This window comes from Bubalus bubalis, chromosome 18, assembly GCF_019923935.1.
Source record: "Bubalus bubalis isolate 160015118507 breed Murrah chromosome 18, NDDB_SH_1, whole genome shotgun sequence".
Classification (NCBI taxonomy): Eukaryota; Metazoa; Chordata; class Mammalia; order Artiodactyla; family Bovidae; genus Bubalus; species Bubalus bubalis.
Genome location: NC_059174.1, coordinates 7535054 through 7552786, shown reverse-complemented (window position 1 = coordinate 7552786; position 17733 = coordinate 7535054). Strand labels below are relative to the sequence as shown.

The 17733-nt window shown below is 44.9% G+C and overlaps 1 protein-coding gene, 1 long non-coding RNA gene and 1 pseudogene across 15 annotated transcripts in view; 1 reads left to right on the top strand and 2 right to left on the bottom strand.

The window, feature by feature from the left end:
- PKD1L2 (polycystin 1 like 2) overlaps positions 1-17733 on the top strand; it is a 105277-nt gene that overhangs the window by 15542 nt on the left and 72002 nt on the right. The window contains exons 6-10 of the mRNA XM_025269781.3: positions 7549-7778; positions 9409-9813; positions 12389-12466; positions 15390-15439; positions 17133-17250. Of these exons, the coding sequence (XP_025125566.3) occupies positions 7549-7778; positions 9409-9813; positions 12389-12466; positions 15390-15439; positions 17133-17250 (881 nt within the window). The remainder of the gene's footprint in view (positions 1-7548; positions 7779-9408; positions 9814-12388; positions 12467-15389; positions 15440-17132; positions 17251-17733) is intronic.
- Positions 682-1889, bottom strand: LOC102398841 (annotated as a pseudogene).
- The window catches only part of LOC102398626, a 37859-nt gene continuing 25183 nt past the window's right edge, over positions 5058-17733 (bottom strand). For 11 of the 14 annotated variants that reach the window (XR_006546390.2, XR_006546387.2, XR_006546386.2 and 8 more), the window contains 4 exons: positions 17233-17456; positions 17014-17126; positions 9792-10483; positions 7649-7784 (listed from right to left, as the gene is read on the bottom strand). This is a non-coding gene — a long non-coding RNA (uncharacterized LOC102398626). Of the gene's footprint in view, positions 6273-7570; positions 7785-9791; positions 10484-17013; positions 17127-17232; positions 17457-17733 lie in introns of those variants that run through there. The other 3 variants (XR_006546389.2, XR_006546392.2, XR_006546393.2) reach the window with 3 other exon arrangements.

Genomic DNA, 17733 nt, shown 5'->3' with positions numbered 1-17733 from the left:
TAATGACCAGGGAATTTTTGTAGAAATTAATACCTGTGCTGTTAATATGCTTCTGGTCAATAATGTGTTAACAGTTTTACAGAATAAAACAAATTATACATGAAGATCCTTTGCGGGGAAAAAAAGGTTTAAGTGCTAGAAATACCCAAGGCATTATTCTGTGGGTTTCTTCCATTTGCTAGTATTTCATTAATAAAACAAGAAATGCTATGTTACACAATCTTTCACCCCCCAAATTTCATACAAATTGTATTTGGCATAAGTTAAAATTGACTGACTGTAGCCCTGCTAAGCTCTTTAGTTACACAAGGACATCTTAGTAACATACAAATATAGTTAAAAACTGGAGCAAGTGGGACAAAATGCAAATATTTGTCCATTCAGGATGCTGAATTCAAGGGTGTTTATCATACTACTCTCTGGAATTCTCTGATTAATTTTTTTCATAATCTAAAAGAAACAGCAATAGCAATGCTTTACATTTGCAATCCCTCAGGGCATTCCTGTAAGTAAAAGCTACTGGTATTTTTTTTTTTTGAGCTTTTATATTTGAGTTTATTCTTCATTTAACTTTTAAACACTACTATAGTTGAATATTAAAACAAAAGCAAGTAGTGAGCATATTATGATTATAGTCCTTCACTCAATCAGTACTGCAAATAAAACACCCGCAGTGAGTGTTATTCACGGGCCCTACTAAAAGGTCTGATGCTGAACACCACCCCGAGGATGATGTTCATCAGCCTCGTATGCTTCTCCATTGTAATGGCGCTGTCTGTCCTGATTTGCATCAAAGTCCACTAATTCTACCTGGTCCATTTCATCAGTCTCTTCTACTTCCTTCCTCTCAGGCAGAAGTTTTTCCAGCAAAGAGAGTTTATCAGGAGAGAGAAAGCCATTCTCAGGAAAGTTTACCTTAAATTCAATGATTAGGCGACCCTTTTCGTATGGCCTACGATAAATTGGCATGCCTTCATTTAGCACACACTTGATATCTCCATGCTTGACAATCTGACCTGGATGAGAAGTGATGACTATGGTTCGGTTGTCAAGAGTAGATATTGGCTTCTGGAAGCCACACAACGCCTCAACCAGCTGTATGTCCATACACATGAAAAGGTCTTCTCCTCGTCTAGTAAAAACAGCATGGTCCTTCTGATCTAAAACAATGATAATATCTCCTGGCTCCAGTCCTGGTTCTTGGTCTCCTTCACCATGGAATGTTATCTTCTGGCCATCTTTCATGCCTTTGTCAATATGAACTTCTAGAATTTTCTTTTCTCGAACTATCTTCCTTCCATTGCAGCTTTTACATCTATCTTAAGGACTGATGCGCTCCGCATGGCCCTGGCACTCCATGCAGACAGACTGAATTTGCTGAACCATTCCAGGTCCTATCTGATGAATTCTTATTTGCATTCCAGTACCTCGGCAACTGGGACAGCATTCTACCGCTCCTTTTTTACCACCTCGGCCTTCACATTTGTCACAAATCACATTCTTTGCAGAGCTAGTTTTCTTGTTGCACCATTATATAAATCTTCTAAAGTTACTGTAAGTTGATGGACAACGTTTTTACCTCTCTTCTCTCTCTGCATCCTGCCTCCTCCTCCGAAAAACATATCAAAGATGTCCATGGGGGAGCCAAAACCACCACCTGCTCCACCTTCTTTAACTGCCTGTTCTCCTCCTTTGTCATATAATTCCCTTTTCTTTGCATCAGAGAGCACTTCGTAAGCTTGAGAAATCTGTTTAAACTTTGCGCCTTCATGTGGACTCTTATCAGGGTGGTACTTCAAGGCCAGTTTCCTGTAAACCTTTTTCAATTCTTCTTGGGTGGCATTGGGTTTGACCCCCAAAACATCATAGTAAGTGGTTTATTTCACCATTTTCTACAGCCGGTGAGCGGGCCGATGCCGGTGTCGGGGAGTGGGAAGGAGCGCGTTGCTGCGCGCAGCTTGGGCAGCCGCTGCTCCTCCGCCTTTCACCGAGCGTTCTCGCTACTGGTATTTTTTTTCTTCTCTTTCGAAAGAAATAGATGGTGACACCCTTCACCATCACCCCACCCAAACAATCCAATTTTGTCTACTTTAAAGATTTGTTAGACCTTGAAACTACCCACTCACCTTCTTCTATGATTCTTTTTAGCATTAGGAGATATATTTCTGATGCTGTCTTATCTGCACTAGCAGCCTCAGCGCTCAATTTACAATGTGAAAATAGCATCAATTTTAAGTGTACAGAAGTCACATACTTTGCATGAATGTCACTATGCTCTTTTAAAATGTGTTTGTATAGACTCTTATTTTTGCTTAACTCCTCATTAAAGTATGAGGTGGGCTTTACAAACTGGAATGTTCATCTCTATGCCAGATAAGTCACCTGAGTTAATGGGATAGGAGGACTCTCCCAGTGGCTCAGCAGTAAAAAAATCCACCTGCCAATGCAGGAAACAACGGTTCTATCCTTGGGTCAGGAAGATCCTCTGGAAAAGGAAATGGCAACCCACTCCAGGATTCCTGCCAGGGAAATCCCATGGACAGAGGAGCCCGGCAGGCTATAGTCCACGGGGCTGCAGAAGAGTCAGACCTGACTTAGAGACTAAACAACAATGGGATAGGATCAGACCTCAAACAGAAACAACAGTTAAGTCAAAGAATTTCTCCTTTAAATGCTTGCCTTGCACCTCCATGTCTTTTGTTCATTTGCATGGCAAGCTGTTTTGTTTCTTTGTTTGTCATGGGCAACTTTCTACATTTCTGAAATTATCTTACATGCCTTAAGGGACAATTAGCATAAAGTGAAATTTGTCCTGGTGCTGGATAACTCAGTGCCACCTACTGGCAGATCAGGGTGTTGCCGTTATTCTTGGGTCTTTATTTCAAGTCACCTCTGGACACCCCTTGAGTCTGGAGGGCGATCTTCCCTTCCCATTAAGCTGTATCCCATTCATGTCAAAGCAATGTATACAAATCAGTAAGTGAGGGAGTCTTGAACTAATTTTTAAACTTTTCATTGAGGCACAAGGTGTGTACAGAAAAGCGCACAAAAAGATACAGCTCAATTAATTTTTACACAATAAACTCAGGCATATAACCAGCATCCAGATCAAGAAACAAAACATGACTCTCCCCAGAGAAATCCTCCAGGGCCCCCCAAGGATGATTTCTAACATCATTGAATACTGTGACCTGTGTTTGAAGATTATATAAATATAACCATAAAGTATATTTTCTTTTGTGTCTTACTTCTGCTCAATAAGCATGTTTCTGAGATTGATCCATGTTGTGTATAACTGTGGTTTCTTTTTTCTCATTGCCATATACACTCTGTTGTATGAATATTCCTCTATTTATTCATTCAATCTAGCACTGACATGCATAGGGGTGGTTTCGCATTTGGACTATTCTTAATACAACTTGTACAGCTGTGAACATTCTAGTAAATGACTTTTCAAGCACATATGTACACATTTCTGTTGGGCTTATACCCAGGAGTGGAATTGTCGGGTCATAGGATTATTAAATTTAAGTTCTTGTCTCCATTGCTTTGTTCTCCGAGCATAGCTTCTCTTTGTTGGCAGCAGTTACTAAACCACTTTGTGCTCTTCTCCCTTGGGTAATATCACTGAGAGAGAAATCAGGAAAAAAAATCCATTTCCCTGCTTTTTAGTCCTTGGCAATTTCAGTTGGCATCAGAGTTTAGAGAATGAAATAAATTGCTTCTTCCAGATGGATTGCTAAAAAACGGGCTAGATTCAAAGCTATCCTTCACATTTCTATAAAGAGTTAGAGCTAGTTTATTCTGAAATCTACATTGTTTGATATTAATAATGGACACTCCAGCATTCTTTTGATTAGTGTTTACTGTTACATCTTTCTTTATCCTTTTACTTTTAACTGGGCCATACTGTCATATTTAAAGTGGGCATCTAGTAGACAGCATATGGTTGAGTCTTGGTTTCTATTAAATTCCATCTGGCATAATAATTGTTATGTTTAGACCTTTTACAATTGATATAATTGTTGATATAGTTAGATTTAGGTCTGTTATTTTGTGTTCTATTTTACCCTCTGTTTACTTCCTCCTTGTTTCTCCCCTTTCTTGCCCTCTTTTGGATTATTTGAATATTTTCAGTATTCTATTTTTGCTTATTTATTGGCTTTTTTGGTAACACTTATTTGGATAACGTTTTAAGTAGTTTCTTTGGGGATTATAATATATATATTTAAACTTTCACTTTATTAACTCTCAGTGGTAAAATATTCACTTAGAGTTAATATTTTACCACTTCAGGTAAAATGTTAAGGCCTTGTTAACATATGGTTTCCTTTGCCTTTCATCTTCTATGTTATAATTGTCAATTGTAGGGCACTTATATACGCTGAAAAGCCCTTTCAACAGTTATGCGTATATCAAAGAACTTAAGAGGAAAAAACCAGTCTACATTTACCTTTTCTTGTGCTCTCCCTTCATTCCTGAAATTCCAAGTCTCCCTCTGATATCATTTCCCTTCAGCTGGAAAAACTTCCTTTAGCATTTTCTTTAAAGTAGATTTTTCAGCAACGAAGTCTCTTAGAGAATTTCTTTATTCCTGATCAGTTCAGTTCAATTCAGTTCAGTGGCTCAGTCGTGTCTGACTCTTTGTGACCCCATGAATCGCAGCACGCCAGCCTCCCTGTCCATCACCAACTCCCGGATAATGTGTTTATTTTGCTTTAATTCCTGGAAGATACTTTTGCCAGCTATAGAATTATGTGTTGACAGTTCTTTTGACACTTTGAAGATGTCATTCACTATCTCTGACCTCCACAGTTTCCAAATAAATCTACAGTCATTCATATCACTGTTTGCTCTATGTGGGAGGTAGGTCACTTCAGTTGTGTCCAACTGTTTGTGACCTATGGACTGCAGTCCTCCAGGCTCCTCTGTCCATGGGATTCTCCAGGCAAGAACGCTGGAGTGGGTTGCCATGCCCTTCTCCAGGGTATCTTCCTAACCTAGGGATCCAACCCACATTTCTTATGTCTCCTGCATCGGCAGGCAGGTTCTTTCCCAATAGTGCCGCCTGGGAAGCCCCTCACTGTGTGTAGTGTATCATTTTTTTTCAGACCGATTTCGAGATTTTCTTTTTATTCTTTTGATTTTCAAGCTATTCAGCAATTTTGTGGGCATGCTTCAAGTTTTTTTGCCTGTTTTTTGTTTACATTTGGTTTCATAGAACTTCTTGAGTCTTTGAATTTATGTGTTTTGCCAAATATGGAAAAATTTCAGCCATCATTTCTTCAAATATATTTTTCTACAGCAACCTCTCCAGTGCTAAAAGAACACAAATGTTTTACTTTTAGATATTGTCACACAGATTGCTGACATTCTACTCATTTAAAAAAATTAAATATTTTTTCCCTCTGTGTTCTTTAGGTTGGATAATTCCTCTTGCTCTATCTTTTAGTTAGGTGACTTTTCCCTCTTCCATCTCTATTCTGCTATTAAATCCATCCAGTGAATCTTTTGTTTCATACACTGTGCTTTTCATTTCTAAAATTTCCATTTGGCTTTTAATGGTTTATACTTTTCTGCTGAGAATGTCTATCTTTCCATTCATTTCAAGAGGATTTCCTTTTATTTCACAGAGCATGGTTATAATCCCTGGGTTAAAGTCTTTGGTAATTTCAATATTTGAGTCATCTCAGAGCTGACATATATCGATGATATTTTCCCTGAAATTTGGTCACATTTTCCTTGTTTTTTGTGTATCAGGCAATTTTGAATTGTATTCTGGACATTTTGGGTAGTAGGTTCCAAGACTCTGGGTTCTTTTTAAAATGCTCTGGAAAATGTTAATATTTTGTTGTTTGTTTGTTTTGTTTTAGCAGACAACCAACCCAATTAGATTCAGACCGTACATTCTGACTTGCCTTCTATGAGCAGAGATTCCCACACTGGTTCAGTTTCCAAAGCTGTCAGGTTCCGTTCCACTCGTGTGCCACTTGGGGTGCTGGTTTCCGTTGCAGTTTAGTCCTTTACTAAAGGCTTTTACTATGTTTCTTTGGGTCTGTTCTGCACATGCACAGTTTATGGGTGAACTTGTGATTCATGCTAGGTCACACACAGAATCAGGGAGTTCTCTTCTCTCCTTTTCAGGACTTTCCCTACAATCTCCAGCTTCCACAGTCCCCTTTCCATGGTTCATCTGGATAGAAAGATCAGTTTTCTCTTAGGTATTTCTGCATGATCCCACACAGTCCGTGCAGCTCCAAGAGAGAGGACAGCTTGGGATGGGGACAGGAGAGAAGAAGAGAGAAACAACACAAAACAAAAAATGGGTATTTCCTCTGTACGCTCAGACCCCCTAGGCCCCTTTCTCTGGTTCCCGGGCTAACAGAAGGGATTTCTATCTGGGTTTTTGTTTCCTTTACTCACTGTGCAGTGCCATGACTCAGGCTACCACTGGGACAAAGAAAACAGGAAACCCCCATCTTTATGGATGGTTCCTGCGCTTCTGACTTTGGTCCTCAGTCTGCCTGCTGGTGTTTCCTTCTCAGGGTCCTCTCATAGTTTCGTTTTGTCTTCTCCCAGTATGTTAGCTGTGATTAACGGGAGAAACAGGCTCTTCTGGGCTAACTCCAGGCCACTGTTCTCCAGGCTTTTTCACAACTGTGTGCTTTTGTAAACTATTTCTCAAGCACTTGCTATGTGCTAGGTGCTGCGCCAGGTGCCAGGTATAAAGGGGGAACTAGACAGTGACTATCTGCACCGACAGCCCCGCAGAGAAGAATGACGGTGAATAAGCAAGGGTCACCTAGGAGAAGCAGAGAAGCTACAGTGTCTATAAAGGGAATCCAGGAAGACTTCCCAGAGGAGGCAACATTTAAAATGAGAACTGAAGGAAGACCAAGAGTATGAGCAGAGAGAAGGGCAGGAGTTTTCCCTGCAAAGAATAGCACGCTTACTGGCCTTCAGGTGGGGAAGAGGTGACAAGTCCTATGAACTGCAAAGAGGTCTGAGCTGCTAGGATAGTCAGAGAAGGGGAGTGTGGCGGGGATGAGGAGAGGGACAGGAAGGGAGATGATGGGGATGTTTGCAGGCCATTTTAGAGATTTAAATTAGTCCCCTCGGGAAAATGAAAAGCAAAACAGCCACAATTTTGATATGTTTGGACTCTGATCCCATTTTACAGATGGGGAAAGAAAGCCCAGAGAGGTAGACTGGGCACAGTATTTTACAGACTAAGCAAGAAGGCCCAAAGAGGGGGTTTGTATGAACCACAGAGGCAGTAAATGGCAGAAAACAGACTTCCGGCCAAATATTCAGCTCCCTGGTTAGTCAGAGCTATTTCTTCCACTTCTCACTTGCTTTGGGAGTCTTAATGTAACCTTTGTGAACACTGAGACCCTGGCTTGGTTGTGTAGCATCTTTTTCTTCATTTTTTTTATCTTTGCAGAGCAGGGAAGATGTGCCGTGGGTGAGTACATGTGTGCACACGTGTGTGAATGCATGTGTTTGTGTGAGCCTAACACTGGTAACTTTTCTGACTGTTGCTGGCAGTCTGTCCAGCAGGGTGACCCACCAATTCACAGCCCCCGGGGATTTCACCGTATTTGCTGAGTGTTCAACCAGCGAGTGGCATGTGATGGCTCAGAAGCAAGTGACGATTCAAGACAACACAGAGAGGCTCCGTGTGACTGGGTGCTCTGGCATGACCACGTCAGGAGCCAGCCCTCTCTGCCGGGCAGTCTTCGGGGACCCTCTGTGGATTCAGGTGGAGCTTGATGGAGGTGAGTCTGCAGAAATGGTCAAGATCAAAGCAACCTTGATTTGCCCCAAATCTATCCATCCAGCTCCCAGGCTTCAATGAATACTAACAGCAATGATTTATGGAGTCAGTTTTTTTAGCCATTCATTTATCTAGCACCTAGTGTATACCAGAACCTTGTCTAAGTGCTTTATATATACTAGCCCACCCAGTATATTTTACAAAGGAAGAAATGGAAGAAATGTTTAGAAATTTGGCCTAAGTCACAAGACTAGTGAGAGCAACTAGCCTCCTAAAGATCCTTGGCATGCCCATGTCCCATTTCAAGAAATGGACTTCCAAGCCACCCCCTGTTGGGGGAATGTGAACAGTAGTGGGAGGGCTGCCAGCTGGGCCTGAGCACATCTCAGTGCTGCCAGCATTGACCAGCTTGGCACAACCACACTGCCCCCAGTTCAAGCTAATATTCAGTTGCACACCCTGGTACAGCCACAGCAGCTGTTATGGCTGGTGTACCTCTGGTTGCTCAGTTTCCCTTCTGACTGGCCACAGAGGCCATTCTGGTTGGTCATCATGTCCATTTTGATTGGTCATGGTATCCATTCTGATTGGTCATGGCATTTATTCCAATTGGTCACAGCAATATTTCTCATTGGTCACAATGTCCATTCTAATTGGTCACAGCATCCATTTAGATTGGTCACAGTGTCCATTCTGATTTATCAGGACATCATTCTACTTAGTTAGTGCCCATGCAGTGGCAGTTGCTAAATATTTTGCCTATCACCCCTTCTGTCCATAGAGAATCCTTCCAACCAAGACCTGACCTCATCCGAAGCAGCATCTTTCCTCAAGGCACAGGTCCAGTCTGAGATCTGGACAGAGGCCACTGAGTGGCACAGAGCCGTGGAGAGGACAGGTCTCAGCCCAGCCTAACACCTCCTGGAGCCTCACTCAGAGCAGTAACTCCATGGAGCTACAACCGGCCTTTGAGCAGGGCTTGTGGCTCCTTTCTGCTCTGGTGTTCTGGTTGGCTGGAGATGCAACCTAGGCGCACCTGGAAACGCTTAAGACAATCTTTTTCATTCTGCAAATATAACTGAGTGACTACTCTTTGCCAGATATGGGGAAGGCAGCAATAAACACAAAAGTCAAGATTCGTGTTCTCAGAGGGCTACCATCACCATCATCACCCTCATCAACATCACCGTCACTCAAACAAGAAACACACCAGCTTGGTTTCTATTGGAAAGAATATTAATTTGGGGGCTTAAATCATATTTTAAGAGTTAACTACAATATTTAGCATCCAGGTAGCACAACCACCCCCAAGCTGTAAGGGAGCCCTATCTTAATGTGAATGGGCTGAGTTCTCCCACTGGGCAGGGTTTCCGGTGGCCAGTCATGGAGATGGAAATAATTAAGACTTTGCAGGTGAGCAGTGAGGATCCCAAAAGAAAAATCACTTGTGAACCCAATACTCAGGAGATAAGTGTTAATTATCTGGGGGAGGATATACCCTTATATACATCTTTATATCCACATCTATGTGTATATATGGACTCTGACTTCACAGCTGGAGTCTGAACTATCTCAATATAATCTACTGCATGTCGTTACTGACATCCTTAAATGTTTCTTACTCCACCTAGGAACAGGGGTGACTTACACTGTGCTGCTAGGTAACACAACCCTGGCTGAGTTCACCACGCAGAGGGGCCCGCTCCCCTACAATCTGACCCTGGACAGAGGAGTCCAGCGCCGAATGGGCCCAGGGATGCACCATCTGGAGATCCGAGCCACCAGCGACACCACCAACTCCGCCCTCTCCAGAAACATCACCGTCCACTTCGTGGAGGCTCTGTCGGGGCTGCAGGCCTCCTGGGCTTCTGACCACTTGGAGCTTGGACAGGACCTACTAGTCAATGTCTCAGTGGCTCATGGCATCCCAGAGAGTTTGACCTTTGAGGTGGCAGGACTCAATGCAACCTTCTCCTATGAGAAAGAGAACCTCAGAGGGTCACTTGGGACTTACCATGTGGCGGTTCCTCTTGAAGGTATTTGGGGTGTGTGGCTCCCCTTCCAAACCTCCCTCATCTTCCCTTCCCAACTTGGTGTCTAGGGTCCTCTTAGCCAGTTTCTCCATATGTCCAATACACAAACGTGGTTCACAGCATCCAGCTGAGGTCACAAAATAAGGAAGACACAGAGGCCATCTTCAGTCATGGAGCTTGTAGTTATAGGGATTCTCAACTCCGGCACTTCTGACATCCTGTTGTTCAGTTGCTTGATCATGTCCGACTCTCTGTGACCCCATGGACTGCAGCACGCCAGGCTTCCCTATCCTCACTGTCTGGAGATTATGCAAACTCACGTCCATTGAGTCAGTGATGCCATCCAACCAATTTATTCTCTGCCACCCCCTTCTCCTGCCCTCAACCTTTCCCAGGAGCCAGGGAACCCCCTCCTGACATTTGGGACCGGATAATTCTTTGTTGTGGGGACAGTCCTGTGCCTCACAGGATGTTTAGCAGCATCCCTGGCCTTGACCCACTAGATGCCAGTAGCACCAAATCATGACGACTACAAACGTCTCCAGCCACTGCCAACTGCGCCCTGGAGAGCAGAATCACCCCCATGGAGAATCACTGGAAGTGAGCAGGCGTACTTGGATCTCTTCCATCATTTCTAGAGGAGAATGTGTTTCGGGAAACTGCAGTCCACGCCCTGTGGGGAGAGAGACGGGTAAAAAACGACAGGGTGGGAAACAGAGGGACAAGAAAGGAAGTGCTGGGACGCTGGCGGGAATAGACGATAGGGCAGCAGACTGGCTGGCACCAGCCAGGGCAGGAGGCCACAGCTGACGTGCAATTAATCTGGAAAGAACAGAGCTCTTTGAGGCCAGTGTGGTGAGGTCAGCAGGCAGGAATGTGATGAAGGCCGCAGAGTCTCCAGCCCACCCAGGTCCCCTGCCCTGGACCTCAGATGTGTGTGAGAAGGTGGGGTAATGAGGTGCAGGTGTGGGCCACCATGCCCTCAGCAAGGGAGTTGGTTTAAAAAAAGAGAGAGAGAGATGGCAGAAGGAACGATAGAGTCAAGAAGAGAAACACTGCAATTTTGCCAGGTACCAAAGGGTACGGATTGGAACAGGAAGAATCTGGAAATGAAATGGAATGACAATGGAAAATACAATACAGAGGCTACAGATCAAATGCAAATTAATGTTTTGTCCCCTTTAAAGTTACTCAGTGGGGGATGAGAGATTAAAATCTCCGTACACCCTCTGGCTTTTGGACTCACTCTCAGATGATAAGCAGTCTTCTCCTCCCACAAGAAGAACAGACTGGATGCCTCTGGGATGAACGGGTGAGGGAAGGGAAAGGGCACCAGGTAGGAACAGACTGCCTTCACGTGACGGCACCGGCCCTGCTCTCGGGGCCCTGCAGGTGTTTGCAGCTGCCTCTCGGAGGAGCTTCCACGGGCTCCTGGGGTGGGGGTAATGCTTCTCCTTCAGGGTCGCATCGCCTCAGATGGTGCTTCTCCCGTCACCAAGAGGGTTGCTCTCTCTGTTCTCCTCATTCTCTGTACCATCTCCAGTGCCCCCTCTCCCGAGGCCAAACGTCTGGTCCATAGCAAATTCTCACCCAGTCCTTGGCTGCTACCAGCCAACTGTAGTCATTTCCCAAATGCAGAAATGCCACCTTTCCTGTCTTCCCTTCCCCCTCCCTCCACCTGTCATAGATCATTCCTTCAAGGCCATGAGTAAGGAATGGCCCATGGGAGTCTCAGTTGGCGCTAATGGTAAATAATCTGCCTGCCAATGCAGGAGACATAAGAGACACAGGTTCAATCCCTGGGTCGGGAAGATCCCCTGGAGGAGGAATTGGCAACCCATTCCTGTATTCCTGCCTGGAAAATTCCATGGGCAGAGAGGAGCCTGGTGAGCTATAGTCCACGGGGTCGCAGAGTCAGACGTGACTGAGTGACCGAGCACAGCACATGTGAGTTCTCAGCCCCAAAGAATACAAACCCAGCTGTCCAAGGGCCCTCTCTGGAGACCTTCTCTCCAGGCTTGAGAACAGAAGAAGGCAGCACCCACCCCCTCTTCCCCATGACAGAGGCAAGATGGAGATACACATGTAGCAGCAGCTCTGTCCAAATCCTCTGACAAATCTTTCTCCCCGCTCTCCACTCTCTTGACCCTTTAAAACCACAGCAAGGCCCCCTTCTGCTGGAATCTCCTCTCTCATCTGGCAAATGAGGACTACTCATCCTTTGAACTTCAGCTCTGGCCCCTGCCACACCCCATAAACATTTCTTTCTCCCCCAAGGTGGAAGCAACCCCCTAACCTGTGCCCACACTGCTCCCCATGCCAATTCCTACCTTGGAGAGCCCCACGTGCCTATTAGACCATATGGCCCTGAGGACAAGGACCACATTTCATTCATTTCTGTGTCCTCAGAGCCTTGCTTTATGCCTGGCATACAACAGGGAATCATTAAATGCTTCAATGATGAAAGAGTCAGATGCTGCGCTCAGAGGACTGGAGAACCACAGACTGGGAGAACTGTCTCAGAGTAAGTTGAACCTCTGATAACAATGCCCATAATTCTCCATTTTTTGTATTGCAGGCACCTTTCTGGTCACTGTACTGGTGAGGGACGCCTTCTCAAACTTGAGTTTGGAAATTGGAAGCATCACTGTCACAGGTAAGAATTTTCTGAAAAGGGGTATAAAATTTGTGACTAGGGGCATCCATACTGGCTCAGGATCTAGAAAGGGCCCCTCAAAAACAGAGCTTTGAATACTTATTTTGTTCTACAGATATTAAGAATTCTCTGGTTACTCTAGGCAATAATGTAAGCAGTATAACATCCAACCATTGATACAGAATTCTAAAACATCCAGACTTGTATTACTTACAATCCTTTTGGCTTCAAGTAAGAGAAAGCCCCATCTAAGTGGCTTTAAGTTCAAGTCACATTATCTCATGTAATTGGCTAGGAGGTAAGTAGTTCCAGGGATGGTTCAATGGCTCAATATCACCAGCAAGGACCCAGACTCCATCTGTCATTCTGCTCTGCTATCCTCAGAGCATTTGTTTGATCCTTAGGCTTGTGCCTCATGTAATCAAGATGGCTGCTGCAGTTCCAGACATCACATGTCAACCCGGCATTATCCAGCAGCAGCAGAAACCCATCTACCCGTATTCATCTCTTTTTAAAAAATAATTTTCTTTCCTTATTTAGGTCATGCTGGGTCTTCGTTGCTGCATAGGCTTTTCTCTAGTTGCAATGAGCAGGGCTACTCGCTAGTTGTGATGAGTGGGCTTCTCACCGCGGTGGGTGGCATCACTTGTGGAGCAGGGGCTCTAGGGTGCACGGGCTTCGGTAGTGGCAGCTCAGGCTCCAGAGCATGGGCTCAGTAATTGCTGTGGTGCTCAGGCTTAGTTGCTTTGTGGCATGTGGGATTTTCCTGGCCCAGGGATCGAACCTATGTCTCTTGCATTGGTAGGCAGATTCATTACTATTGAGCCACCAGGGAAGCCTCCATCTTCTTTTTATTTTGTGTGTGTGGGGGTACTTTTCCATTAGTCCTTAGCAACCTTCCCTTTAAATACCATTGGCCAAGGTAGGGTCATATGCCCAACTGCAAGGGATGCTGGGAAGCCAGCATTTTTAGGCCCTGTGGGAGAAGATGGATTCTGTCAGCCAAGAGGAAGGCTGTTGGTAGGCAGCCAGCAGTAGATGTCACTGTCTGAAAGTTTGCCTTGAACATGGTTGCCAAAACTTTTGAGGAGCAAGAGGCAGAAAAGCAATTCAAACTGGCTCAAGTCAAAAGGAAATTTTATCAATTCTCAGAAAAGTCCAGGGTTTAGGCACAGCAGTATCCAGTCACTCAGTGTCTTCAGAAATCTGCCTCTCTCCATCTCTTGATTCTGTGTTGGCTGCAGTCTGATTCCCTCTTCCTAAGTAGTAGCAAGATGGCCCCAGGCTTCAGTCCTTAACCCCGAGGAGAAAAAGCATCTCTTTGTTGACATTTCCACCATAAGTCCTGACGCTGCCTCTCACTTGTCCCAGCTTGGTTCATGGTCCCTCCTAGACTTGCTGCTGAGGCCAGGGGGAAGTGCTACTCAGGGCAGACCAGGGCCACACGTCCACCCTGGAACCTAACGTAGGATCAGATCCACCCACAGGACTGAGAGTGCGGAGGGATGCTCCCCCAGGGAAAAGCATCACCTGTAAGTGCTGCTGTCAAAAGAAGGTGGCAGGGACGCCTGGATGGGAGGGAAACATGAGATGTCCATTCTGCTGTCCACAGCCCTCCTAGGAGTTTCCACACATGCCGTTCAAGGCCCAGAGAGGTTGAGTGACTTTGCAGAAGTCACTCAGTTGATTCATGGCAGGACCAGGGGAGCAACTATCTAGATTTCTTTATTCAGGGACCATCTTCTTTCTTAAGGTTAAGCAAGTTCTCTGGGTCTAGCATTTTAGCTTTGCTTTGTATAATTTTACAGACGTTCAAACTTATCATTATGAGAATGAGAATTTACTGAGAGGGAATTTCTTTAAAGATCAGTGATGCTTTGATATTAAAATATCCAAGCCACCAGGGCCTAGTGAATCACATGGAATGACCAACCCTAAGTGCTCAGCTTAATCACTACATTTTAATTAGGCAGTAATCACACTCACATTTCAGTTGTCTTCAGAGCATATCACCTGAGAGCACCTACTCCATTTTTTAAAAACTTGACACACTAATGTTCTTTATGGATGAACAGATGACAAAGCAATTATATATAGCACAGCACTCAGTCCTCCTGGAGCTTTGAAAAATAAGGGTTGCCTTCAGCCTTCTTTACAGATGTGTATGTTCAGTCGCTCAGTTGTGTCTGGCTCTTTGCAGCCCCTATGGGCTATAGTCCACCAGGCTCTTCTGTCCATGGCTTTCCAGGAAAGAACACTGGAGCAGGTTGCCATTTCCTACTCCAGGGACTCTTCCCAACCCAGGGATCAAACCTGCCTCTCTTGCGTCTCCTGCATTGGCAGGTGGATTCTTTACCACTAGTGCCATCTGGGAAGCCCACTCTTGATGGATGAAGCATCTAATACTCAGTAACTGACCTGCTCAGGTTCACACAGCTGGTTAGAGGCCAATGAGCGGATCCAGAAACACACCATGGTGCTCTGAGTCCAACTCCTACCAGGCTGTCAGAGCAGCTTGTACCCACCTCTCCCCATTCTGCATTCAGTGAGGTCAACTTGGCATCTTGAGCTCTGCTTTATGGGATCATTTGCACCACAGAAATCCACAAACACTACAAATCAGGGCTCCCACCCTCACCCTTCAAGTGCTAGGTAAACATTAATAGAAAACAGTTGCATGTCTGACCTAAATCTTAAGTTCTACCTGCACTGGCAGCTGTCTACCTCTTTCTTACCTGCAAAAGCAGTGTCTCTGGGCCAGTGGCAAACATGACAGTTTTGCTTCTGACCTGTTTCCTATGACCTGAATGTTTGCTATGTGTCCCTAAATTATTTCCAGAGACAGGCAGATGCTCTGACTCTGCCCTTTGGTGACCTTATAAACACCACCAATGTTTGACACCCATCCCCACTGTGTTCACAGCTCCTTCCAGTCTCCAAGAACCACGGGGAACAAAGGTCCAGAGAAAGAATGTGAGTATTTTTAAAAAACGCTTAACCTTACAAGAAAAAAGGTGTCTAAGTACTCTGTTTTATTGGGGTTTGGGCCTTTCAGGTGCTAACAGCAGAGCACTAGCAATCAATGAGATTTCTTCTGTTTAAAAAGAAGCCCAGAAGAACTGAAATCAAATGAAGCATGCTCTCTAACCACAACAGCACTATGCAATAAATCAATAATAAGTTATCTAGGATATGTAGATAACTATCAGATATTTTGGAAATTAAACAGCACACTTCTTTAAAAAAAAAAAAGATCAATGGATCAAAGAAAAAAATCAGAAGGATATTTTCAAATATTTCTAAGTGATAATAATAATACAGCCTATCCAAATATATGGGATGCAGCTAAGGCAATGCTCAGAGGGAAATTCATGGCTTTTAACGCTTATTTTAGAAAAAAGGCCCAGGTTCTTTAGTGTTTACAGCAAGACTAAGTCTTTGATTCCTTGCTGTTGACTTTTTTCTTGCATTCATTTCTTCAACAACAAGATTTACTGTGCCTCTACAATGTTCAATGTTCAGATATTAGGGGCTGGGGATACACTGGTGAATAAACATATGTGTGGTCCCTGCCTTCATGAAGCTTAGTGGGTGAGACTAACTAACAAATTAGCAAAGAATTAATAACTGTGATGTGTCTAACTAGAATCAATAGGGTGTGGTGAGAGCAACTAACAGACTATCACATGTACTATTAAATGTGACCAGACAAGACCTGTTAAGAAGTGACATTTAAGTGGGGACCTGAAGGTAGGATAGTCAGCCACCCTGTTAGGAAGAACAAGTGCTGTCTGGGTGCATAGATGAGAAGGCTCTGAGGTGTGTCAGGGGAGGAGGAGGATGGAGGAGATGACTGAGATGGGCAGAGGCCAAATCACAGAGGGTCTCAGGTACGAGGGTGTTTGGTTTTATTCTTGGGCCATGGAGACCCCTGGGGGTTGAGCTCTGTTGCAGCCTCCTGTTATTCCCAGGCCAAGCCGTCTGGGCCTGAGCTTTCAACAGATCCAACCAGAATTGATCCTGGAGCACACTGCACTCCTGACAACCCCTTTCTTAGAATCCATGTGCTCTCTGTCACTGCCCAGCTCACCCTCCCTCCTCCTTCCAGAAGGCTCCAGGGTCCTGTCCTCTGGGAAGCTTACCCCAATACCAGCTGTCTGCTGTGTAGAGCTAATAGCTCTGCAGCCTCTCTGCTCCAGACACAAGAGGACGCGCATCACTATTATTCTCACTTGATATGCACAACCCCAGGAGTCAGACAGGATCAGAACCTCCAGGGGAGCAGCAGCTCTTAGCCTACTGCCTCCCTCATTTACGTTCTCATGATCCCCTGAGCGCCCTCTACTGCAGCAGTTACCACTCTGCGTTTTCATCCTTGGTCTTCTCGTCTGTCCATGAGAGGAGACGCAAGGGCAGGGGCTGGGTCTCTCTCTGTTCCTGTATCTCTAGGCACCAAGCACAGGGCCTGGCCCATAGCAGCCGCTGCCAGCACAGCTGAATGTACGATGAACCCTTAGCCGCCAGTCCACACCAGCCTAGTGACTTACCTGGTGATCCATCCCATTCCACACTTTACACTGTGGCCATCTCTTGCACAGACTGCTCTGGGGTGGAAGGTGGGGTGCCAACTGTGGAGTGTGTCTCACTGACCAGCTTTCTTCTGCAGAGAGACAAAGGGAACGTGGAGCTGTACGTGGAACCTGGTCAGTACTTGGATCCTTTCACCACAGTGACCCTGGGCTGGCCGGACAGGGATAAGGACTTACGCTTCCAGTGGGCATGTGGTAGGTGGTCTTAGAGCTCTGAACTGTCTCATCTCATCACGAAGCGATGGACAGCGGTCAGCTTTTGCTGTTCTTAACCTTCACACCAGGATTATTCATGCTTGACATTTTGTGTGCCTTGTATGTGCCAGAGGTGGTGAATTCCATGGAAATGGGAGGTGCGGGGAGCAGTGGCCTTGAAGGCAGGCAACCAGAAGAGGCACTATCTATAGAGAATTTAGGAACAATAATTAGACCCTAAAAGTCAGTCTGCTTTTTTATTATTGCCATAAATAATGTCAGTGGTAAGACACTCCTCTCCTCTCGGACTCCATCCCTCTTTTAACCTCCACGCTTTTGGTATGCCACAGTTTAGAAAGAGGAATTGATGAGGCCTTTTCTGACAAAACTTTTTTGTCAACCACTAGCACCTATTTTTAAGAAGCGGTTGTTCTCCTTTTTATGGGGATAGCTAGCTAGGTGTATGTGCTCAGTTGTGTCCGA